The sequence below is a fragment of the Bidens hawaiensis genome, unplaced genomic scaffold (assembly GCF_021521415.1).
Source record: "Bidens hawaiensis isolate Kalapana, Puna unplaced genomic scaffold, B.hawaiensis_p1.1 tig00003356_1, whole genome shotgun sequence".
In the NCBI taxonomy this organism is placed as follows: domain Eukaryota; kingdom Viridiplantae; phylum Streptophyta; class Magnoliopsida; order Asterales; family Asteraceae; genus Bidens; species Bidens hawaiensis.
In genome coordinates this window covers 1,834,860-1,861,066 of record NW_027491185.1, presented here as the reverse complement: position 1 = coordinate 1,861,066, position 26,207 = coordinate 1,834,860, and the positions used below count along the sequence as shown (strand labels likewise).

Sequence of the window (26,207 nt, the reverse complement as noted above, 5' to 3'; positions counted from 1 at the left end):
AAGGGAATTTTATAACAAACAAATTTCTAAATCTCTCTATCACAAATTTACATGTTTGACCACCACTTCTCTTGGACCAACCTAAAACATAATGATGAAAAGAGAACTCATAATTACAAGGACCAAAATGAAAGAGAATCAATATCCCTCCCTCCATTGCAAAACTCGGTCACACACAATGTAGACTTCCCATTTGTACTTTTACAATCTCTTGATCCAAGTTTTCAATCCAAAGACTAAAAAGCATGTAGTGGGGCCCAAATAAAGATATACACTTTCCTAGTTGATTTCTGAATCTAGAACAACAGTGTTGTTGTAACATGTACTTCATGCACTAAAAGAAGTTCATTGTTATAAAATTGTCAATTTTAGCAAAGTAAAAGTAAGACTATCCCCAAATGACCCAATAATATACTTTTTTTTCTTTAACCTTTATTCATGATTTGGATTCTAAAACCTTCCCTTTTTGTTCTTTAGTTACCATGAGTAATCATGATGAGGGGTTTCATTTTAGTCTTTTGTCATCGATTTTAGTCTTTTGTAATCGATGACATGAAATCATGATGGTGCTAACTAAATCAACTCATCTCATTGTTGAATTCAAACTTGGGATGCTTGCTTAGTTACTTGGTAAGCAATCTAAATAATATACCTAACTTATAAAGAGTGTTTTTGGCTTTGTACACACATAAAAAACACTAACCCTACCTTATTACTAAAAGGAGTGTTTTATAGATTTTGAGACAAAGCAAAACAACTCGTCTATAACATGAAGATAATACTGTAAACAATGAGATACTAGTGAAACTTGGTCATCACTTTACTCCTTTTCTTACGGTCAAAGTTGTCTTCTACCATCTATATTGGAGTTTAATGTTTGTGTGATCCGATAAAAGAGTAAATATTTTATCATTAAACCGTTCATTTACATGACTTGATGGCTAAAATCAAGAGTTATTGGGGAATCGGGTTTTGAGTATCCTAACAAACCAAAAAATAAATAAATAAAAAATAAAAACTGCAATGCTAAAATTAAAACATATTTTTATTTGCTCGTAATGCAAATAATCAAATAATAAACCAAAATAACTTGACAAAACAATTTCAAAAGAAAAGTAAAAATAACTCGAACCATAATCGTCTTCAATCAGGCGTGATTGGTTGTTCGATTACGGTTGCTATTAGCAACAAACGGAAAACAAAAATTAACAATAAATAGTCGATCCATAATAGTTGGAATAACAACAGTCGATTAGGGCCAAATTATAATAACTTAAGTGGCTAAGACTTAACCAATCATACTTAAAAATATATTTAATTTCAAAACTAAAAGTTAATTCGGGTTGACCCGAAACTTATAAATCAAACCCGAGAACCAACCGGAATTACTTCGGTTCGGGTTCGAGTTAGTCTTTTCTTGAGTTCGAGTTTTACAGGTCGAGTTAGTTCGGATTCAGGTACGAGTTTTCTCGGGTTATGTTTCGGATTTTGGGTAAAAGTGACAACCCTATAATTGAGGGGAATCAATGCATGTAATTGAGTACCCATGGCCTATTGTCATTCAATTGGAAAACTAGCTAATTCTTTGTTGGCTTCATCTCAAAGCTAAATTATGACGATGATTTTGTGTGCCATCCTATGTTCATATCAACCGTTTTTTCATCATTGTTTCTGATATACATCAGGTTTGGTTTATGAAATAAGTTAACTAGATCGCATGTTTACCCGCATGCGAACTTGAAAACCCGCCATGATCCGACCCATCAACAACTAATGGAGCCACATTTTAATCTTTATTTTTAATTTATGCAATTAAATATTCACGTTTATTTTTATGTATTTTATTTTTTTTAATTAGTTATTAAGTAGTGCTATTAGTTGGTTACCCATGTTCAGAAGCATTTCCTATTTTATTGGTTTTTCTCCTATGTAAGTATTCGTATTCAATAAAGAAGGCAGATGAGTTTATGATGAAAAGGTGTTTTGTGGTTAATTTTTATCTGATCTTGACAAGTTGAATGGTGTTCTTAGACCTGAGCCTCTAACACAAATCTTTATCCTTGGTTGGAAATTCGCTACCTTATTGTTCATTTGTGTGGTGTGTTTGTATCACAATCGGACCTTAGATCTATCCTTTCCTACCATTTAATTTAAATTATAAGAGTTTCATATCCGTTACCATTGATTTTCTATCAGTTTTCTTAAAAACTAGTAAACATTAATGAGAGAAAGTTAACGTACAAATAAAATTAACGTGCTAATTGTGAAAATCAAGTAGAGTAATTATATATACAAGTAGAGTAATTATGTAATTACATCTTGTTTGATGTAATTACATAATTACTCTACTTGTATATATAATTACTCTACCTATTTCTCACGATTAACACGTCAATTTCATTTGTACGTTAACTTTTCTCTAATATAAATAAAGTGTAAAATGAAAGTGAATAATTATTGATCTATTACATATATTATGGTCAATTAAGATATTAATTTTGAAGTGAAAAGAATTGTTAGAATTAACCAAAAGATGGCAAATGTTCATAGTTATTTTACATAGAAAGATTTTTATTCTTTTACTTGTTTTTTTATATTTTGTAAAAAAATGTTAATTAATTAATACATTTGATTCGATCACTTATCATACGATAGTAGCTGTAAATATTTAAATAGAGGGGGTGTTAGAGATTCCTTATTTTTACCTCCTTATAACTTATAAACTTTTGTAAGTTAAAAAGGTGTTTGGGTAGTATGACTTTTTTAAGTTTTTAAAGAAGAAAAAAGGAGTTTTGATAAGTTAGAAAAATGTAACTTATCAGAAATTTCTTATTTAAGTCAAAAGGAGATGTAAATAAGGAATCCCAAATATGGCTAGAGAGTGTTACGTGTGTAGATTTTTAAACAAAATACTAGAGACCACAAACACAAAGCAAGGATAAGATTGTACAGGGTGATTAGTTTGACTAGACGACCAACACTTAACACTTTTTCCCTGAAAGGAACATGAGATCAAATCATATCTAAAGACTAAAACCCTCACCAGGCTTCAAAAATCAGATCGATATTAATTAACTTACTTGTCAGGCAGTTCTATTGACTTGTAATCTATAGATTTCCAAGAAGTACTGTTGATCTATCCTAGTAAAGTATAGATCGAGCTTTAAACATGCTTTTGCAAATCTTCACCATTTATCTGTGTAATTAACATCTATATTTTATTATCAATGGTTGTGTGCTAAACATCTAAAATATACACACTTTAGTGTTAAACTCCTTATATGTTTCTCCTTTGCAGCTATTTTCATGGCCACATAGATTTGATTTCATACAAACTCTCAAGCATAACTTCAATGGCATCTTCTCTAACATCGATCCCTCGTAAGAGCTATAAGTATGATGTCTTTTTAAGCTTTAGTGGTGAAGACACCCGTAGAACCTTCATTGATCATCTTTATGTTGCTCTTCAACAACAAGGCATTCACACTTTTAAAGATGACGAGAAACTCCAAAAAGGGAAAGTATCAATCAGTAGATCCTAGAATCCATTGAAAACTCGAGAATCTACATAATTGTATTTTCTAAGAACTATGCATCTTCGTCTTGGTGCTTGAACGAGCTTGTTAAGATTATGGAGTGTCAGAGGACTGATGAGCAAATTGCTTACCCCGTGTTTTATGATGTGGATCCATCTGAAGTCCGTAATCTGCATGGAGAAGTTGGTAAAGGTCTTTCCATACATAATAATGAAAAAACTGAGAAATGGAAAGAGGCTCTGAAAGAAGCAGCCAACCTATCCGGTTGGGATTTGCGGAAGACCGCCGATGGGTAATTTCTTCATCAAATACTGCAATTTTGTTTCCTTCTGATTATTTTTTGAAAAGATACAATATAATATATATCATATATGTGTGTGTTATGTTAACTTTTGTGCTTGCTTATATATGTTATAAACATGAAAACTACCGTTCATGTATGTTCTTGAGCCTAAGGATTTTATTTGAATTGCAGGCATGAAGCCAAAGTCATCAAGTTAATTGTTGAATGTGTTTCACTAGAGTTACGTTTTATAAGTCTAAATATTTATGAAAGTTTAATAGGCATGGAACAAAGGGTGCAAGATCTAGAGTCATTTTTAGATATGAGTTCAAATGATGTTCGCATGATAGGGATCAAAGGGATGGGAGGTGCTGGAAAGACAACTTTGGCAAGAGCTATTGTTGATAAATTGTCTGCTAACTTTGAAGCTAAAAGCTTTATAGAGAATGTTAGGGAAGTTTCAAAAGCATCTTTGACTGGTTTGTTGTCGCTGCAAAGACAAGTCATTTCAGACTTGCTAAAGGATCAATGCAAAACCATAAATAGTGTTCATGATGGAAGAAACATGATGAAAAGGATGATGTGCACTACAAAGGTTCTTGTTGTTCTAGACGATGTGGATCATAAAGACCAGCTTGAGGCATTAGTTGGTGAACCCGCTTGGTTTAAGATAGGAAGTAGAATTATTATTACAACGAGAGATGAGCAAGTGCTCATAGGGCATAGAGTGAAATTAATTCGAGATGTTAGTCTATTATCAAATGGGGAAGTGATTCAACTCTTTAACATGCATGCATTTGGGAAAGATGTTCCAACAGATATAAGAATAAATATATGGATATGTATATTTATATATGGTAATCATTATCATTTATATAATAATTAGATCAAAAATATAAAATTATACCTTATAATTATATTAGTTAGGTAATTGTTGATGGACCAAATTACCCTTTCTTGCTAATCAAGGGTTTCCCCTTAGGTGTATATAAATATATGGAGAGACTAATTAACATCATACAATATAACATAAACCTCACATAATAATTTGTGACCCTCTCTTCATATATTATTCGGTTTCTCAAGAACCCTAATCCCCATCACTAATATACATCCTAAAAGGGAACTCGACCAAGCTGACTATCATGTCGTCTGGATTTTTCTTATTAGCCGTGGCTTCTCTCTGCTGTGACAGGTATGTTTTAGTCATAGGTTTATCATAATATTCATGTTTTCCATTACTGACACGAAGAACTGATCAACATGCGGTATCAGAGCGATGTTGATTAATCAGTTCTTCATGTCTTCCATTAACTCAGGATCTAAAACCGAAAGACATGGACTAAAATTTAAACCCTATTTTTTTTCCTTTTCAATTTTCATTATTCTGAAACTTTTTTTTATCACGAAAAAAAAAGTATATAATACTATTTAGATGATAATTATTTGTGTTCAAAACCTTATATTGATGGTTGCTGTTTTACTTATGGCATCGTCATAAGAATTGTATCTTTCTTTGCGTACTTATTAATACGTATATGATTAATTCTTTGTTTCATGAATATTCTTATTTTGTTTATTATGTTTATCATATATAATTATTTATAAGAACAGAGAATTTATCACAAGAAAGTCAATTATAGATGTGTATATGCAGTTTGAATGTCTTGTAAGTAAAACAAAACTATTAGAATTTTTGATGATCTCGTGTTCATCATAATTCTTGAATATTACATATTTTTTTTATTCAAATAAAGATTAAAATCTGTTATGATTATTTAGGAGAAATAATTTTTCAAATCTAACTTAAAAGTTTTATTATTTAATTAAAAGATTTGAATCCCCTTAAAATAGTAAACGGATATTTGTTAATCACTAAAATATTTGACCAAATCATATCACTATTAATTTAGTTGGTAAAGATCAAGAGTTAAGGGCTTAAAGCGTTTTATGGGTACTAGGTGTTAATGGGTTTTCTATAATGGTTTGGGGTCGTAACCCATATCCCCATAAACCCGAAAACTCTTAAATACCGAAAACCCGCTAAAAATCGAAAACTGATCATTCCCGGGAACCCAAAATTCCCGAGAGCTAATTCCGAGAACTAAGGTTTTACCGGAAACTTAAAAATCCTTACCCCTAGACATTTTTTTTTTGCTAATAACTAATTAAATGTTTTGTAAACCTTAAATATTATAACTTTTTACAAAACACAAAAGGCTTAACTTGAATGAATTTTTAATGTATCACTGCCCAAAGGTGATGTGTTACATCAATCTATCATTCAAGTCTAACTTAAGCTTTTGTTAGTTTTGCCTAACATGATTTAAATGTATCACTTCTGCCCAAAGGTTATGCGATACATCTATATCAAGCAAAACTAACTCGTGCATGATTAAAGTGGTTGTCTCACTTCTGCCCAAAGGTGATGTGTTGCAATTGTTTTGCACATATACTTAAGTAAAATTTAATTCTGCCCAAAGGTGATTTATCTTTTATTTAAGTAGAATTTTATCAATTATATAGTCTATTAGTTTGATGTTAATAATAGACATATCACATCTTCAATAAAATATAATGATCCTCACATTAATGATTCTTCATTAATCTAATGATCAAAAATTTTAATATGTATTTTTTTAGTATCCCATAACATTACTCACTATAATTTTCTTCTATAAATAATTATCTCATTCAAATAATCCACTCCAATCTCAAACCCAAATATGTTTTGCTTCATAAAGAGTTTCATTAACTTTTAGCTCTTCTCGTTTTTTGATTATCCTCAAGACATGACCATCTCATTGCTCCTTCTAATAATAGTAATAAAGAAGAAACCTAGAGCATGAAAAATGGGATTGAGTCAAACATAATGTCTCTTATGATAATCAATAAACTCATGCTATCAAATAGAGTTATTCTGGATTTAGTTTTTCCTAAAACTAATCTAATATCTATTAAATAATTAAAATAACTCATAAGATGCGTGCATTCTTTCTAAATTCTAACTATAAGGTTAAATGGCATTATTGAATACGTCATAATACACAGTTTCATGACCCATAAAATTAAGGGCTCACACATGAAAATAAGTACAATTTTTCAAATTTTCAATAGTACAAGTTGATGCCTTAAGAATCAACTATAACACTCAAAAGTATCAAAAGAAAATGAGTGTGTTGATCAGCGACATATGTACAAGAAAAGAAATGTATGGTACTAGAAAGTAAGATGTTATTCAACTCACTTCCATTAAATAAAACCTAAAAGAGGATAATACTAAAGTTCATGGACAAAATACAAATATTTTTTAGCTTTAAGTTCTCTAAGGAAAAGTCTCACCACAAATATATGTCATTATACTAGGCATAAGCAACGAGACTATCCATAATTTAAAAGAAATTGCTAAAATATGTAGTCACATACTCATGATATTTAAGTCTGCTAATTCTAATATTCCAACTAACACATGATAGGTTGAATCTAGTTTTATACGTTTCCTTACCAAAATTCAACAAATAACTAACTTGAGAGGACAAAATTAAATGCTAAGGCATTAGAATCATAATTAACTGTCATTTAGGTACGCTTTATGATACCTTACAAAATCTGGAGATTATTCAGAATTCAGTATCAATACTTAAGCTACATTATGACGGTTATAAGGTTTGCATAGATAACATAAAGTCACTATTCCTTAAACTCTCATATGATTTGTTATCAATATTTGGATTGAAACATTTATAAAATACAACTAGATGATACTATATACTTTCACAACTTTTGTTATCGTGCAAATAAAAATTTAACAAAAGACAAATGAGACATATAAAATTCATCCATTAAAACCATATTTCATGAGAAATCATGACATGGTTAATGATGGTGATTTTTCATATAATTTTAAATCATGTGTTAGATGCCCTAATGTTTGGCTTAAGAAATAAGTATGGGTCCACCAGAAGTTATATTTCACTTAAATTAGTGGAACTTATTCAAATGGAATATTCAGACGTAATTATTTATCATTTAAAAGACTATTTACTTGTATCTAATCTGTCTTCTATCATTCATGATCTTAAAGAGATCCATTCATATATACTTAATATGATTTCTTCTAAATATGTCCCTAAGTTTCTTATGACACATAAAGGAAATCAAAATAAGTCTAACGTATGTATGAAAAAATTCCCACATCATGTACATCATTGAAACTTCTCATGTAGTTTTCCTAGAGATATCGAATATTAGTGGGAGCCTTAAGTGTCTCAATCATAACTTACAAGATTTGCAAGAGGTGGGGGAGTGAAAACTTGATATTATATTAATTACACCTCTTGTACAAGACACTGATCCATCACAACACTATTCCATCAAAACTTATCTCTGTAGAATTTACTACTACTCTTACAAAAGTTTCGGTGTTTCTTAAATGTGGGCATAATCCGATTTCATACTGAAATAATCCTCACAAGAGAAACTATGACGACTTACATCATTAACTCGTTTTTCTATTGGTCTTTAAATATTGACCCTAAGCATGCAAATTTTCCTAAAGGCTTCTAAGGTCAGTGGGAGCAACAAAAGTCCTTAAAATGACTTGTAAGAAGTACAAGAGGCGGTGGGAAGAGAGTCATTACTCTATATTTAAACTCCAATTGCACCTCTTGTACACCATACTGCACCAACTCTTATATACTTAGAATCCTAAAAATGATAGCAGCCTAACCAAGAGCTAATCCATAAAACGGAGACTTTTAAAATTACCCAATAATCAACTCAGGAGGCCATCTAAGTTTTAAAACCTACTAACACTGATGATTATGTAACCTCCCTAACTAAAGTTGAAATAGATGTTGGAAAGGTTAATGATCCTACCCCTTATAATTAAACCATTAGCGTCAATCATAATTGACTCCATAAGTCAAGCTAACGTTTTGAGATTTGGTTGAATCACCCAAGAGTGTTCATAACTAAACTAAATCCCAATACGAAACGTTAAGACAATAAGAAGCATGATTGATTGCTAAATGTTATATTCAAGGATAAACCAATTATCAAAGAATCTTCTTACATATATTACAAAAGATTTCTTTAAGGAATATTATTGTTCTAGTAGCTTATAATAGTTACGAGCTACATTAGATGAACATTAAAACTTTCCCTAACAATCAGCTTACATATTTATATGTTCATAAAATAACCTAAAAGTTATAAACTGAATGTCAAAGAACATTTAGTCTATAAGTCAATAAAATCCATATATGAGTTAATGCAAACATCAAAATATGATGAAATCTTTATACAATTATTTTCATAAAAAAAAGTGGATTAATGTACCTACCTCAAGATGAGTGGGAGCAACTAAAAACAAAACTTGTCCTTATATAGATGACATTCTTCTGACAAGTATATGTTACATGAGTCAAAGCATTTTTCACACATACTTTGATATTATAGATCTCAGAGATATTCCATACACATGTAACAAACAGTATTGCTCTACTTTAGAGGATACTTGGATCACACAGATTATTTCCTTATGCTTCATCAAGTAGAAGCCTTATATAAGTTCAAGTCTATACTCGTTTAGATATTACTCAAATTGCAACACACTAGATATGTCTAGATTAATGTGAAGCATTTAAAAGAGTATATCTTTAAAAGAAACGAAAGACTATAATTTAGAAGAAGAAGTGAGAAATCAAACCGGTTGATTACTCTAAAATTTGTTATATTCAAATATAACATAATGTAATTTTCGGGATATATTCTTATGTCAGCAGATAAATTTATCTCATGGAGGAGTCATAATGAACTGATAACAACAATCTAAATTTTAATGGCATAATATGTTGGTTAAATCACAACGCAATTGCCAATAAATTTTGTTGAAAATTTATCATTGGACTCACAAGTTATTAACTCCATATAAATTATATATTGAAGAATTATTGTGATAAAGTCAGCTACCCTGTTTTCTCAAACAGTAACAGTTCGAGAGGTGCTGCATTAAATTTCGATTTGAAATACATTAATCGTTTATGAACGAATTAAGGAAACTACATATTCATATCGAATACATTCATGATATGCTTAAGGATCCTATAACCAAAGGTTTGTCACCCATAAGTCTTATGAAAGCGCTTATAATAAAGACGTGACTATTAATGACCATGTAACTGTATATCGTTAAATGAATGACTAATTATTAACTTTCCTCGTCAATTTTGATTTTGTATGTCTCTTAATATGTTCTGCATGCGTAATGACATATAGACAAATTAGTATACAAATCAAATATTTGAAGGGCTTACTTATAAATTTTGATCATAACTACTTAGGTTTTAAATAAGGACTGCAGTATGATTAATGGGGGTCTTGAGCTGATGTTCAATTCAATAACTGTATTTCTCTGCTCCAGTTTAAGTTTAAAGCTAAAATGAGTGTTAAAATCTGCAGACTAATCTAATGTTCATAATAAATGATTACTCGGCCAAGTGGGAGAATATAAGAATAAATATATGGATATGTATATTTATATATGGCCATCATTATCATTTAAATAATAATTAGATCAAAATATAAAATTATACCTTATAATTATATTAGCTAGGTAATTGTTGATGGACCAAATTACCCTTTCTTGCTAATCAAGGGTTTTCCCTTGGGGTGTATATAAATATATGGAGAGACTAATTAACATCATACAACATAACATAAACCTCAAATAATAATTTGTGACCCTCTCTTCATATATTATTCGGTTTCTCAAGAACCCTAATCCCCGTCACTAATATTAGAGGTGGTCAAAAAAACCGGTCCTCGAACCGGTTTGCCGGTTTAAACGGGAAACCGGTTTTTAAAAAAACCGGTTTTTTGTAAACCGGTTTGACCGGTTTACAAACCGGCGGTTTATATATCGGTTACACAATTTGGAGCCAAAACCGGTTTTATAACCGGTTATAAAAAACCGGTTTTTTTAATAACCGGTTATTAAAAAACCGGTTTTTTTAATAACCGGTTATTAAAAAAACCGGTTAACCGGTTTTTTTATAAACCGGTTTTTGACCGTTATAAAAAAAACCGGTTAACCGGTTAAAAACCGGTTTTTTCCCGTTGAGTAACGGCCATATAGCCGTTTTTTATAATTTTTGACCGTTTTTTTTTTCCCCATTTTACCCCCACAAACATCTATATATAGCTTAGGTTGGGTATTGGTTAGATCACACTCGATTATACAACTCCAAACGCTCTAAACGTTTATTACATACGCGATTATTTTGTTATCTCACGCTCAATTATACCACATTACCACTCCATACGCTCTTATTTCGTAGTCGATTATCATGGCCTCCCAAAGTGCTGCTTCATCCGTCAACATGGGTGCCTCGAACACGGGAGAAACGGTCGTTCGGGTCATCCCCACGAAACGAAACCAAGATGTTTGGCAACATTTCGACCTATGCGAAATGTCTAACGGTACCCAAAAAGCTCGATGCAAACATTGTTTGAAGTTTTATGGCAAAGATGCAAACTCCACTTTAAGAGCGCATGTACAAAGGCCCTTTTGCAAGGCCTTGAAGGACGAATCGGGAAGTAGTTCGCAGCCGGAGATGACGAATCAAGGAACGGTGTTTACGTACGACCTTGAAGCGGTACGTCAACAGTTTTTAAACTTTGTGATTCAAAATACACTTCCTTTCAACCACTTCGACAACCCTCAATTCACGGAGATGATGCAAAAGTATGTTCAACCACGCTACCAACACGTAAGTCGTTCGACCCTTAGAAGAGATTGTCTTAAAGCTTGGAAAAACGCTAAATCCGAACTAATTTCATACTTTTCAAACTTACAAACTGGTGTAAACTTAACAACGGATGTGTGGTCGGTACCTAATGGTTCGCCCGACTCATACATTTGTGTGACGGCTCATTGGGTTGACCCCGGGTCGTGGCAAATGATGAAACGAACCGTTGCGTTTCAATTGTTTGATTACCCGCACACGGGTAGAAATATTTTTAAACTCTTGGATAAAGTCATTCGACAATACAAGATTGAAGATAAAATCTTTTCAATTTCGTTTGATAACGCGTCCAACAATACGGCCGCGGTTGGCCATTTAAAATTAAAGTATAAACCTATTTGTGATGGAGCGTTTTTTCATAGCCGATGCATTGCACATATTATCAACTTGGCCGTGCAAGATGGGTTAAACGTGATCGAAACGCAAAGAAACAATTTTAAAAGAATGTTACGAGATGTTTTTAGCAACAATAAAACATTTTCAAGATACAAAAAATTTTGTGATGAAGCTAATTGTCAATGGTTGGGGCCCAATTGGGATTGTCCAACAAGATGGAACTCGACTTGTGATATGTTTGAGAAAGCCATCCAACAAAAAGAATCACTAATTGCGTTTCATCAAATAATGTCAAGTAGGGGTAAATGTGCACCGTACGATCCTAGAAACTGGTTATTGATTGAGATCGTTACGGAGGTCCTTCAAATTTTTAAATCTTGCACAACTAGTTTATCAGGGGTTTACTATCCAACAAGCCCCATTGCTTTACCAAAAATTGCTGTCATGTGCACAAAGTTGAATGAACTTCATTGTAGGGGTGCACCTTATTTTGATATGGGTGTAAAAATGAAAGAAAAATTTAGAAAATATTTTCAACAACTACCCGCTGTTTTGACATGTGCTGCTGCGTTAAACCCTTGCATAAATGTTGGTGGTGTTGAAGCTTTAATAGAAAAAATTTGTGATGAGCTAGAGTTAAACGACGATCAAAACCCCTATTATAACCAAACTTTAAAGAATGCTTTCAACACCACCTTGTCTAACATGTATGATGTTTACCTTACAAAATACGGGTCGTCTTCCCAAATTCATGACTCGTTAAGAGCTGTTGCCCAATCCCAATCCCAAACCGACCTTGAAATGGGGATGTACTACATGATTTGGGAAGACGCCGGTAAACGTCAAAAGGTAAACACCCCAAGCAGTGAACTTGGAAGGTATGGTGGTACCAACTTTGTGAAACACATGACTCCAGATGAATTTAGAAGTCTTGATTTGCTGGCTTGGTGGAGAGGTAAGGAGGATGAGTTTCCGATCCTCGCCGCCATGGCCAAAGATTTACTAACGGTCCAAGCTTTCACGGTAGCTTCGGAGTCTGCTTTTTCTGTTTCTGGCAGGGTTATATCGATTAGGAGGACTCGACTCACTCCACCAGCTGTAGAGATGTCTATTTGCTACAAGGATTACTTGGACTCTTTAGATAGGGCACAACATCAACGCTCACTCGAGGGGGAAATGGACTATGAGGCGGGCTTGTATGAAGACGAGGTCAATTAAGGACACACTCAACCAATGACCGATGAAGAAGCCGCGTACGACGATTACCTAAGGAATAGCTCGGGATCGGGTAGCGAGGAAAATAATGAGTAAGAAACAGCAAGTTGTTAATGTAATCGTGTCTAAGCATTCTTTAATGTTTGTATTTTTGAGTTACGAATATGCGATAACGATTTAATGTTTGTATTTTTAATGTAAAAGCTATAAATGAAAGTTATGTGTTTTTAATCTTCCAAGCAAAGAACCCTAACAACGAAAGCAAAGAATGGAGTCAGTCCGTTTTGCCTTGTAGTTACCGGTTTGCCATGTAGATACCGGTTTGTTTATACTGTGAAAAAATAATGGTTATTTAAAAAAAAAAAAAAAAAAAAAAAAAACCGGTTAACCGGTTAGACCGGTTATTAAAAAACCGGTTAATAAAAAAACCGGTTTATTAACCGGTTCTAACCGGTTCCTAAACCGGTCCTAACCGGTTTGACCGGTTATGGTTTTCATACACAAAAACCGGTTAATAACCGGTCCGAACCGGTTTTTTTCCTGGACGAAAAAAACCGGTCCGGTTAATAACCGAACCGGTTTTTTTAAAAAAACCGATTTGTGCACCTCTAACTAATATACATCCTAAAGGGGAACTCGACCAAGCTGACTATCATGTCGTCTGGATCTTTCTTATCAGCCGTGGCTTCTCTCTCTGCTGTGACGGGTATGTTTTAGTCATAGGTTTATCATAATATTCATGTTTTCCATTACTGACACGAAGAACTGATCAACAACAGAAAGGTATGAAAAACTCTCACTTGAAGTTGTACACTATGCTGCTGGTCTCCCCTTAACAGTGAAAGTTTTGGGTTCATTTCTATGTGGTAAAGACGAGCTTGAATGGATGGATGCATTAGAAAGATTGAAAACAATTCCTTTCAATGAAACCCTAGAAAAACTAGAATTTAGTTATATCAGCTTTTATATCAGCTTGGAGGATGATTACAAGGAAATATTCCTAGATGTTGCATGCTTCTTGAAGGGGTGGGAAAAAGACAAAGCAATTAGACTACTTGAAAGTTGTGGATTCCATGCTAGAAATGGATTAAGAGTTCTTGAGCAAAAATATCTAATCGTAACTACTAAGGTATTTCATGCGGAGTTCATAGATATGCATCATCATATAGAAGAAATGGGTAAGAATATTGTGTGTCGCCTACATCCGGATGAGCCATATAGACATAGCCGCTTGTGGATTCAAGAGGAAATTGAAGATGTGTTGGCTAATAACTTGGTAAGAATTTGTTGATGCTAAAACATTTTTTCACTAGTTATGAAACAAAGTTTTATTCTCGCTATTCTTGAATTGATGTCAGGGTACTGAATCAACAAGATGTATAGATGTGAAACTCACCCTTGAGATTGTTGTAGAAGGTTTTGGATACATGAAGAAACTTAGATGCCTTATCATAGATCACAGAAACTACAATAATGGTTATGTACGCCAGGTGAAGATTGATGAGGGTAACCAATACTTACCAAATGTATTACGATATCTAAATTGGTTTCGTTACCCTCATTGGTGTTTGCCAAAAACATTCCAAGGATATAATCTTGTTGCACTTGAAATGCATGACAGTAGAATCGAACAGCTTTGGGAAGGAGGAAAGGTTAGATGATTGTTTCATTGATATGTATGAACATTTATAATCTTATACATGCATCAATTTGTTAGTTCTTATAAAATTATTTACTTCTTTTGTGCGTATGACAGGTTTTGAAGAAGCTCAAATTCCTTGAACTTCAACGTTCAAAGTTGAAGAACTTGGACCTTGGTTTGATTCCAAATCTTGAGAGGTTAGATCTGTCAGGATGTTATCATCTATCGGTACTACATGTACCCATTGGATGTCTTAAAAGGCTCGTCTACTTAAACCTGCGTTGGTGCAGAAGATTAAAATCATTTTCATTTATCAATCACTTGGAATCGCTTGAGTTTCTTAATCTAGGTTATTTGTCACTGGGGGAGTTCCCAGATATAATTCCACAACACAATAATACTAGCTTGATAGAGCTTGATTTTTCATCAAATAATGTAGCGGAACTACCCTCTTCAATTGGGAACTTTCACATGCTTGTTTCTCTGAAACTCAGTGGTTGCAAAAGACTCAAAAATCTTCCAGAAAGCATTCTCGACCAACTAAAATCTTTGAAGAAGCTAAGTTTAAGAGGTTGCAAGATAAAAGAGATTCCGGTCACCATTTGTAAGTTAAATTATCTCAAAGAGCTTGACCTTTGTGCATGCTCGGAACTTGAGAAATTACCTGAGAACCTAGGAGATTTAGAATCGTTAAAAATGTTAGACTTATGTGGCACAAGCATAAGTCATCTTCCACAGAGTCTTTTTTCGTTAAAAGGCCTAGAAATTGTTGGATTTGAATTAGATATTGATTAATGCTACTCAAGACACTTTTATCTCAACACCAAAGAATGCATTATTGAAGGTAATTTATTTTCTGTTTGTTCTTTTACTTTAGGCTTAAATTTTGAAACTAATTTAATAATGTATAGTCATAACTAGTATTATCACCCGCGCTTCGCGGCGGGGCGTAAGTTTTTAATTTGAAGGGCGAGCGAAAGTTGTTAATTCATAGTAGATGTCACATAGTTTTGACTGACATCGCATGGAAACGTTTGATGCAAAGTAACGCGAATCAATCACAACAATTAACTTCTTATATTTTGTGTTTGTCATGTTTGCTTTAGAAAACATTTAAAATTTTGTTCATGAATGCCACTTTCAACACATAGGCAAATATTTATGTCATTTATTCCTTCAATTAGGAGATAAGAACCTCTTTTTTTTTCTGAAAGTTCTTTATGTTAAATAACTTGATTTGAATGTGGATGTTGCCTTCGGTTGAATATGAATAAAACTCATATTTGATAATTTTACTTTTGTGTATAATGGGTGAGAATTACAGAATATAGCAACGCGCCCTCATGAGCACTTACACAAAGGCGCCCTCATGAGCACTTACACGTATTATCATATGAGGACAAAAAACTGAACACCATTGAAATCAGGGGCAATAGGAGCTGAGCATATTTGTTCCACGGGCATATAAACTTGTACATGCCATGAACAATTGCAGTTTGAGTAAGATGAAGTTTGCCTATTAGTATATATATATAATTACGTAAAATTAGTATTTTGTATCTATAGAATACAAATTAAGTATATTTCTGTGACAACGCTATATAGTACATCATGGTCAGAAGATTGTACGACCTATAGCCATATTTATCAAATTTAGTTTTTGGAAATTGATGCCAACGCTATTATTCCAGTGTTTCTATGTATAGATGTTGATATGTAAAGTGAGCTTGTCTTTTTTTATACATTGAATGTGATTTTCTTTAAATCAAAATGTCCACCTTTACTAACCAGGCGCTCGGGCTTATTTTTCTAAAATCCGGGTGGCTACCATTATATAAGGCGACCACTGGTATTGCTTTTTATGGTTTCGTGGTTTAGTTTACAAAGCCCGGCCCCCATATCTGTTGGGTGCCAAACATCTCTAAGACCATCCACAATGCAAGGTGGCCCTTACCATGTGCTCTTTCCATCTATCCAATGCCACATAAGCTAACCAATATCAAAACTCCTCGAGACCATTATCATGTGGGTCTCATATCTCCCCTCACAAAGCTATCTTTTTCTTCTCTATTTTTAAAAGGCTTTTTCCACTCTCTCTCATCTCTCTCTCATTCATGTCATAAACCGCATCATCAAGGACAACTAAGTGCCTCTTTTTTTCCCTTGCATTGGATTTGGAGATTTTCTAAGCCCAACAAAAATATCTTCATTTTGAATCAGCTTTTAATGGAAAATATCAACTTCAATGCATTTTTATGTAGAACACACACTGGTTAATGTATTTATAGTATTTGTAAATTCAAAAATCTTGTAATGGATCATTACGATGTTGTTTGTAGGGGGGAGAAAGTGAAAGGAGAGAAATCGCACTTGTCAGTATGCTCCAGTTGATTGCCCGCGTAGTGGTATAAGTTATGTAAAAAATGTCAGCTATTATCAACACGAATTACTATTGCATCGTCTCATACGCAATATCTATAAAAATTAAAGAGTGCTGGTAATCAGTACTTCGATGCAAAATCAACGAGTTAATACCTAAGTTTAAAATATTGAATCTGCGCAGCGAAAACTTAATTTCTCTAAGTAATTTTAAGAGATTTCACTATTACGTAGCAACAAAACCGAACATGTAAAAAATGTTTCGGAACCAGAAAAAAACAATCCACAAGTAAACATTGCTGACGCTAATAAACACAGATAAATCCGTTGGTTTTGAAAATTTGATTTGTGCTTTTGTTGACACGTCCGCTGGGAGCTAGCAAACGTAACGCCTATCAAAAGCAACAGAGAATGCATGCAGCTAGACTAACCTATTGTAATGAAAAGACATCATAAAATCTTATAGGTCCCTGCAGAAGCAGAGCTACGCAAAGCAATGTCGATGGAATGGATCATAATGAAACTCTCCATCCATAACCAAAGAAGCCAAAATATGCATAACCAGCTCTATGGGCAAATGTTGCAACGAGCCACCAAACAAACCAAGCAAAGCCAAAATTAACTCCAAATCAACCAATTTCTTGTCACAAATGTAAGCAAACCGCAGTCATACATTACAGCTGATAAGATTTCATCAGCACATCTCGCCTCACACGCTCCAGATGCACACAATTTAAAACAAAAGAATCATGAATATATACATTTTTTTCGAATTCTTGTGCAGCATTGTCTTCTACAACTATGAACAAATTCAACAAAATATAGTTCAATCAACAAATCATTATTGAACAAAATGTAGTCTAGCCTCTTCAGTTCAGGTCTCCAATAATCGTTTCCGCATGGACGTAAATCATCCTCAGAAGAACGAAAGTATTATTTGAATCATCATCAGAGAAATTAATCAAATACATTTTTTTAAATAAAAAGAGACAGGATCAGATTTCTGGCTTGGATTCTCAACAATAGAGAATATAATTAATCGCGCTCAGTATAATCAACTTCGATCATCTGGGGAAATAATCATCATCTCCAATTATCAAACACAAATAACAAATTACAAAGACGGATCAGATTTCTGGCTTGAGTTTCTAAAAAATAAGAAACATAAAATGATCGCTCAGCTATTTCAGATTCGATCATCTGGGGAAATAATCATCATATCCATCCATGGTTATATATAACATTTGATATATATAAATATGTATACTGAAAAATTACATCATAAAAAGTAACATACTAAAATATTTCTCCGGGTCTGAAATAAATGTAGCTCTATGGATGTGAGCTGCAGTGAAGTATTCAGGAATCGGATAATGAATATTGCATCGGCTCATACACAACACCTATTGATATTAAAGAGTGCCGGTAATCAGTATTTCGATGCAAAAACAGCAAATTAAAACCTAATTGGAAGAAATAAATATGCCAGGAGACAGGTAACATCGAAGCTATTGTATACACACATCGAGCTGTTTAATACTGGAGATACATTAATTATAATAACAATTATAATTATAATAATAATAATAATAATAATATTGAAAATCCGGCTATCGAAAACACCTATTTCCTACGGCAGCGGCGATGAAAGAGAGATAGTGACGGTTTGAGAGAGGTTGGTGGTATTTGTAGGCGCAGGTAAACGTAAACCCTTAATTTGTTATGGGTTAATTACTGAAATACCCTTTCCAACAACTTAGAGCATCCACAATTGGGTGTAATATTCAAAATGATGTGGCAAGAAAGATAAACAAGTATGAACTTAATTTGTTTGTGTAGGAATACAATAGTTTGATTGGTGAAGTTTGTTTATGCAAACAAGTATGAACTTAATTTGTTTGTGAAGTTTGTTTATGCAAACTTGCAACAAACAAGGGGTGGTGGGTCCATTTTTCCACCCTCTCACATGGACATATACATACATATACATAATAATATTTTAATAAGGTTTGTAAAGGTTTGTTGTTGTGGTAGAAAGTTGGGGTTTTTGTAAAATGTTTGGAATCTGATGTGGCGTTAATGTGTCGGTTTGTTGATGTGATGATCTTAGCATAAGTTTGTTTTGTGCCACAAAACTTACTTTGTTTGGTTTTGTGCCCATATATACACCTTGCAATATATAATGTGTGTAAAAAGAAAACCCATTTTTGTATTTTAATAATATTTTTAAGCAAGGTTGTAACAATTCCGTCTAAGCGTTAATTAATCGATAGTGGGTACTCCACTGTTGTTGGAAACCCTAACGACCCATTAAGGCCCGTTATTGTTTAGCATAACAATTTGCTACGAGTCTCGATGACAACTTGTAAATAGCTGGCACGAGGAGTTGTAATCTTCATTTGTTTTCCGATGATTCTTTCTTGATACTTGTGTTCCCCGCTTCTGAACGTTGCTTTTCACTAAGAATCCTAGAGTCATGGCATTTGCTTAACCGAAGGTTCTACCCAATCATCCGAAGTTAACCCAGCCATATGGCTCTCTTTCAATGTTAAGGCAACCGTTATTGCTTTAGTAAATTTATCTAGGCTAAGACCTTAGACTGGGTAGGGGGTGGGAGGGGATAGCAAAGATTTCATTATCCAAATGTAATTAACCAATCATTTTACGTATATGTTTATACTTAAAAGTAAAAAGTATAAAATAGCATAAGATATTCATTTATTTAGTTATAAAAATATATTGCAAATACTTGGAGCTGTCTTTGTAGTCTTTCGTTTGTTTTCTATTTACCTGAAAGAATTTTGAATACTCGGTGTGATGATTCATAATATGTTGCATACTAAATCTTAAAGTAAATATAAAGTTAATTAAAAATTGTATGTAATTAGTTATTGTAGAAAATAATTTGTGCAAGCAAACAACCGATATTAGAATCATAGAAAGTAAAATAATTATTTGATGATGAATTGTGAATCATGAATTTTGGAACCCGACTAATCTTATCAACCCGAAACCATACTACCATGAACATGACAAGCCCGAACCTTAATAGGGTCGGGTTACGGGTGAGTTTTTTTTTTAAAACGACTAGCCCGACCCTATTAACCCGAAATCCAAATGGGTGTTGGAAGTTTTAAGTGTGTGAATGAAGGAAGTGGTAAATGTTTGTCCCATATCGGATTGGGAACAAAATATGAGTGGTTTATAAGGTAGAGCCCTTACCACTCATTTGAATCTTTATGACATGTTTTACCACAAGTTCTACGCGCGCGCAGGGGGGTGCAAATTTGGGTTTCTAGACTAGAAATCCATCGAACTCATGTGTGCCCGCACGTCCCGCGAACACGAATGCAACTCCAAAAACCCGAGCTCGCATTAGACAGTTATTAATAATCATTATGATAATAATGATTATTATTTTCTGTTTTATAATCTGCACTAATGATCATTAAAGTGATATTATTTCAATTTAATAGTCATTAACAGGTGTGATTATGATTCTTGAGTATAAATACCAATACCATTCAGTTTAGACACACCAACACACTTCATCTTCTTCCTTTCTACTACAGCAATATTATTTCGTTTTCGATTTCAGGCAAGTGATCGAGTCCGGCAGAGCACCGATTCCGTTTCGAACCGGAGTACCCTGGGAACAGACCGCGAATTTGTTTAAGGGAATTGTGTTAAACACAAGCCCGGTTTACTGTGTCGATTGTTTCTTTATTTCTGGTTATTATTAATACAAAATTTCCAGCAAACTTAAACAGATTACTTATTATTAGTCTTGTATTTTCGTTTTCAGAATGGAATCCCAAGCCATGAGTACTGTCATTTCTGCCATCGTGACTACCGATGTTGCTGTCACAACCGGTTTGGTTGCTCCGCTGCCTGCTGCAGTCACGTCTCATGCTGAGAAACCGGAAAAGTTCACCGGTGTTAATTTCAAACAGTGGCAACAAAAGATGTTCTTTTATTTGACCACTTTGAACCTTGCGAGGTTCTTGACTGAAACTGTTCCCCAAGTTGATGAAGGGGCAACAGATGCGCTGTCGGTAAGTGCGGTTCACGCTTGGAATCATTCGGATTTCTTGTGCCGGAACTATGTCTTGAATGGCATGGTGGATGCACTTTATAACGTGTGTTGTAAGGCCAAGACTGCCAAAGAATTATGGGAGTCGTTGGACCGCAAATACAAAACCGAAGATGCCGGTACTAAGAAATTCGTGGTGGCTAAGTTCTTGGACTTTAAAATGATAGACTCAAAAACTGTTATGAGTCAAGTCCAAGATTTGCAAGTTATTCTTCATGATATTCATGTGGAAGGGATGTCGCTTAGTGAGACATTCCAAGTTGCTTGTATTATTGAAAAGCTACCACCAAGTTGGGTCGATTTCAAGAACTATCTCAAGCATAAGCGAAAGGAGATGACCATTGAAGATCTTGTTGTTCATCTTCGTATTGAAGAAGATAACAAAATTGCACTAAAAAGAATTGACGGTCCCGGAACAACAAAGACCAATGTTGTTGAACATGGCCAATCTTCAAATGGTAAAAATGGTGGAAAGAAAAATCATGGGAAAGCCTTCAACCTTGGTCCTAAGGGGGGAGTTGGGAAGAAAAAGAAGTTCCAAGAAACTTGCTATAATTGTGGAAAGCAAGGCCATAGGGCCAATGAGTGCAAGCTTCCAAAGAAAGAAAATTCTCGACAAGTTAAAATGGTTCGTGAGGTTGAGAACCTTGTTGCGGTGGTCACGGATCTCTCGATTATGGTCACCGAAGTTAACTTGGTTGGGCAAAATAACAAATATTGGTGGGTCGATACGGGGGCTACCCGTCATGTGTGCTTTTTTGACAAAAGTCTCTTTAGCAATTTCAAAGAGGTGACTAATGGAGAAAAGGTGTTTATGGGAAACTCCGCTACGGCCGAAGTCAAAGGTGAGGGAAATGTGGTTTTGAAGATGACTTCGGGAAAGGAACTCACTTTGTCAAATGTGTTGTATGTTCCCGAAATACGTAGGAATCTTGTGTCGGGGTGGCAGTTGAACAAGTTTGGGTTAAAAATGGTGATTGAGTCTGATAAGGTCGTGTTGACCAAAAATGGTGCGTATGTTGGTAAGGGCTATGCCCTTAATGGTATGTTCAAGTTGAATGTAACCGTGTTTAATAAAATGAATGAGAATGCTACTAGTTCTGCTTATATGCTCGAGTCTTCTAATGTTTGGCATGGTAGACTAGGTCATGTTAATTTTAATTTCATTCGACGTTTGATTAAACTTAATTGCATACTAACATTCGATATCGACTCAAATAATAAATGTGAAACTTGCGTCGAAGCAAAACAAACGAGATCGTCATTCAAAAAGATTGAACGATTTACCCAACCCTCGAGATGATTCACACCGATGTGTGTAATCTAAAAGCAATTCCTACTCGTGGTGGGAACAAGTACTTCATCACGTTCATTGATGATAGTACAAGGTATTGCTATGTTTACTTACTTAAGAGTAAGGACGAGGCTATTGATAAGTTTATCGTATTTAAAGCCGAAGTTGAGAATCAACTAAATCGAAAAATCAAAAGAGTGAGGAGTGACCGAGGAGGTGAATATGTTTCACCTTTTATTGACTTGTGTGAAAAAGAAGGAATCATACATGAAGTCACGCCTCCTTACTCCCCTCAATCAAATGACATAGAGGAACGTAAGAACCGAACCTTGAAAGAAATGATGAATGCCATGATGATAAGTTCTGGGGTAAGCCCGGACATGTGGATGGAAGCAATCTTATCGGCTAATTATGTCTTATAAATGATACCGAATAAGAAGAAAGATCTAACTCCATATGAGTTATGGACGAGAATTAAACCACCATATAAATACTTGCGAGTGTGGGGGTGCCTAGCCAAGGTAGTGGTGACTCCACCAAAATGCCTACTAATAGGACCCAAAACCGTGGAATGTGTATGTATAGGATATACCCTTTCCGGTGGGGCATATCGATTTCTTGTGTATGATTCCAAGAATCCCGGAATGAACAATGGTACCATAATAGAATCAAAGGATGCATCATGGTTTGAATATATGTTCCCACGTTTGGATAAAGGAAAACCGAGCTATTCTATACCGGTTGAGGAAAGTATTCAAAACGAGAGTACTGGAGATGAACCTCGGGAACAATCTGAGACAGAGGAGGTTGAAATCAGAAAAAGTAAATGGCAAAGGACTGGAAAATCCTTCGGCCCTGATTTCCTTACCTACATGGTAAAAGAGGAACCTCAAACGTATCAACAAGCGGTGAACTCTGCTGAAGGACCTCAGTGGAGGGAGGCCATCAAATGTGAGATAGATTCTATCTTACAAAATCATACGTGGGAATTAGTTGATCTTCCTCAAGGGTGTAAACCACTAGGATATCGACGGATCTTTAAGAAGAAGATGAAACCTGATGGCACCATCGATAAGTATAAGGCAAGGTTGGTGATCAAAGGATATAAACAACGAGAAGGTTTAGATTACTTTGATACGTATTCGCCGGTTACACGAATAACATCTATAAGGTTGGTGCTTGCCATTGCCGCCATTAGAAACTTGGAAGTTCACCAAATGGATGTAAAAACGGCTTTCTTGAATGGAAATCTAGAGGAAGAGATTTACATGGAACAACCCGAAGGCTTCATAGCTGTTGGGCAAGAAAATAAATTATGTAAACTTGTGAAATCCATGTATGGATTGAAACAAGCTCCTAAACAATGGCACCAAAAGTTTGATCATGTCATGCTTGATGATGGGTTCAAAATCAATGAATGTGACAAATGTGTATACGTGAAGGACACATCTCATGGATATGTCATTTTGTGTCTATACGTAGATGATATGCTCATTGCTGGAAGTGATGACAAAATCATAACGTCCACAAAGAACATTCTAAAAGCAAGATGTGACACGAACCTAAAATGGACTTGTTTTAAGTCAATCCCATTACGTGAGCAAAATTCTTGAGAATTTTAATGCGAATGACTCTAATGTAGCTAGAACTCCCATTGACACAAGTCAACATCTAGATAAGAATAGAGGTGAACCCGTTAACCAGTTGGAATACTCAAGAATTATTGGCAGCTTGATGTATCTTATGAGTTGTACGAGACCCGACCTAGCATATGTTGTGAGCAAACTAAGTAGATACGCAAGTAACCCAAGTTCAAGTCATTGGAACTGTGTGATTCGGTTGCTTCGGTACCTAAGATACACTAGAGAATACGGGTTACATTATAACAAATATCCTGTAGTTGTAAGGCCCCGTTCCCGGTAGCCCTACTTTCGTGTTGGATTTACTCATAAACACAGTTCTAAATATCAGAGTTAATTAAAACATTCGCGGAATATAAAAGCTTTCGTAAAATATTTCATAGCAAAACACATCTTGTCTTAAAGCAACAACTTGTCTTTCAAAATAAACAAAACATTAAACTTAAACGTCTTGAGTCTTCCGATGCCAGCCTCTTATTCAGTGCCACGTGTCTCCTCAAGCGAGCTGCCTCATCCTACTCACCTGCGTGCATACTAAAAGTCAGCTACGCTTAGTGAGTTCTAGTTAATCATACATTATACAATACACATAAACTTATATCCTTTCAATCATACTTTCATACTTTCATACTTTCTTTTGTACGAACTTGCTTTCATATCTTATGTTATAAAGAGCATTACGCCCTACATTCCTCGAGTATTATTAGGGCTCGGTACCCTCCTTCCTCGAATATTATTAGGGCTCGGTACCCTCCTTCCTCGAGTATTATTAGGGCTCGGTACCCTCCTTCCTCGAGTATTATTAGGGCTCGGTACCCTCCTTCCTCGAATATTATTAGGGTTCGGTTCCCTCCTTCTCGAATATTAGTAGGGTTCGATTCCCTCTTCGTTACCATACAACCATACATCATACCTCGAGTATTATTAGGGCTCGGTACCCTTTTCGTAACCATACAACCATACAACCATCCTTTCCTTCTTTTATTAACTTTATCACGTTCATACACATAAGCATACGTATCATACTTACCTTATACATAGCGTTACAACCTGACAGTACGTGCAATATCCGAAGATCGTTCACGTACCATCAAGCAATCATTCATACATTCACATTATTCACATAAGGCATACACTTATCTCTTAGGATAAGCGTATTAACAAACATATTGAGTATGCACACAGCTCCGAAAACATAACACATAATGGGGCTAGAAACTCACCTGAATCCTGTTACGCTCTCCGTTAATCGTTATTCACCTCTTGAGCTGTGCACGGCTAACTGTATAATATTTACATGTATCAATTAACTACTACTACTCATGTTGTATTTCTATCTTTATATAACCCACAACGAACGGGGGTCCGGGGGCAGCGCCCCTGGCAGCAGGGTCTAGGGGTGGCAGCTCCTAGCAGGGTCCAAGGGGCAGAGCCCTTGGCTGGGGTCGAGCTGCCAGGTCAGCTTGGAAAAATTTTATTTCCATTAACCGTCGTAACACATTTTCCATTATAATTTCGAATCATTAATTAATTTACTAACTCAAAAGTTCAAGGGGTGAATTGTAATTAATTCATTCTTTTTCTAAGTCCAGGGACTGTTCTGTCATTTTATTAAACTTTCTAGTTCGTTATTCAGTCTTTAACGAATTGACTTATCTTAGCGAACTGGTCATTTGTAACGAACTGAACCCTCTAGCGAACTGGACCTCTGACGAATCCGTCCTTGTACGAACCAGTCCACATAGCGAATCAGTTCAAGTAACGAACTGGACCTTATAATTCGTTATCTCCTTTAACGAATGGCTATAACGAAATGGGGGGGGTTAATTCGTTATCTTTTCCTTAACGAATCAGGACACGAACTAAGGCTAGTTCGTTATCTTTCCTCAGCGAATCTACTTAACGAATCACCCTTAATTCGCTAAATTCCCGTTAGAGAACTAGGGTTAGGTCAGGGAATGTCAGAACATTCCCTGACATA

General features: G+C 34.7%; 2 protein-coding genes and 3 non-coding genes across 5 annotated transcripts; 2 read left to right on the top strand and 3 right to left on the bottom strand.

The window, feature by feature from the left end:
* The first annotated feature begins 3,406 nt into the window (after positions 1-3,406).
* Positions 3,407-5,610, top strand: LOC143623176 (disease resistance protein Roq1-like). The gene is made up of 3 exons (XM_077094140.1): positions 3,407-3,828; positions 4,012-4,564; positions 5,602-5,610. The coding sequence occupies exons 1-3, from the start codon at positions 3,632-3,634 to the stop codon at positions 5,608-5,610; spliced, it is 759 nt and encodes a 252-aa protein (XP_076950255.1). The 5' UTR covers positions 3,407-3,631.
* An 8,222-nt stretch (positions 5,611-13,832) lies between these two features.
* LOC143623175 (TMV resistance protein N-like) lies at positions 13,833-15,635 on the top strand. Its single transcript, XM_077094139.1, has 4 exons — positions 13,833-13,884; positions 13,958-14,454; positions 14,537-14,830; positions 14,935-15,635. The coding sequence occupies exons 1-4, from the start codon at positions 13,833-13,835 to the stop codon at positions 15,613-15,615; spliced, it is 1,524 nt and encodes a 507-aa protein (XP_076950254.1). The 3' UTR covers positions 15,616-15,635.
* Positions 15,636-18,062: 2,427 nt separating this feature from the next.
* Positions 18,063-18,155, bottom strand: LOC143623288 (small nucleolar RNA Z159/U59). Its single transcript, XR_013151865.1, has one exon. It is a non-coding gene; the product is annotated as a small nucleolar RNA Z159/U59 (small nucleolar RNA).
* A 34-nt stretch (positions 18,156-18,189) lies between these two features.
* On the bottom strand, positions 18,190-18,292 carry LOC143623290 (small nucleolar RNA Z103). The gene has a single exon (XR_013151867.1). It is a non-coding gene; the product is annotated as a small nucleolar RNA Z103 (small nucleolar RNA).
* A 29-nt stretch (positions 18,293-18,321) lies between these two features.
* LOC143623287 (small nucleolar RNA Z103) lies at positions 18,322-18,424 on the bottom strand. Its single transcript, XR_013151864.1, has one exon. It is a non-coding gene; the product is annotated as a small nucleolar RNA Z103 (small nucleolar RNA).
* Positions 18,425-26,207: the final 7,783 nt, after the last annotated feature.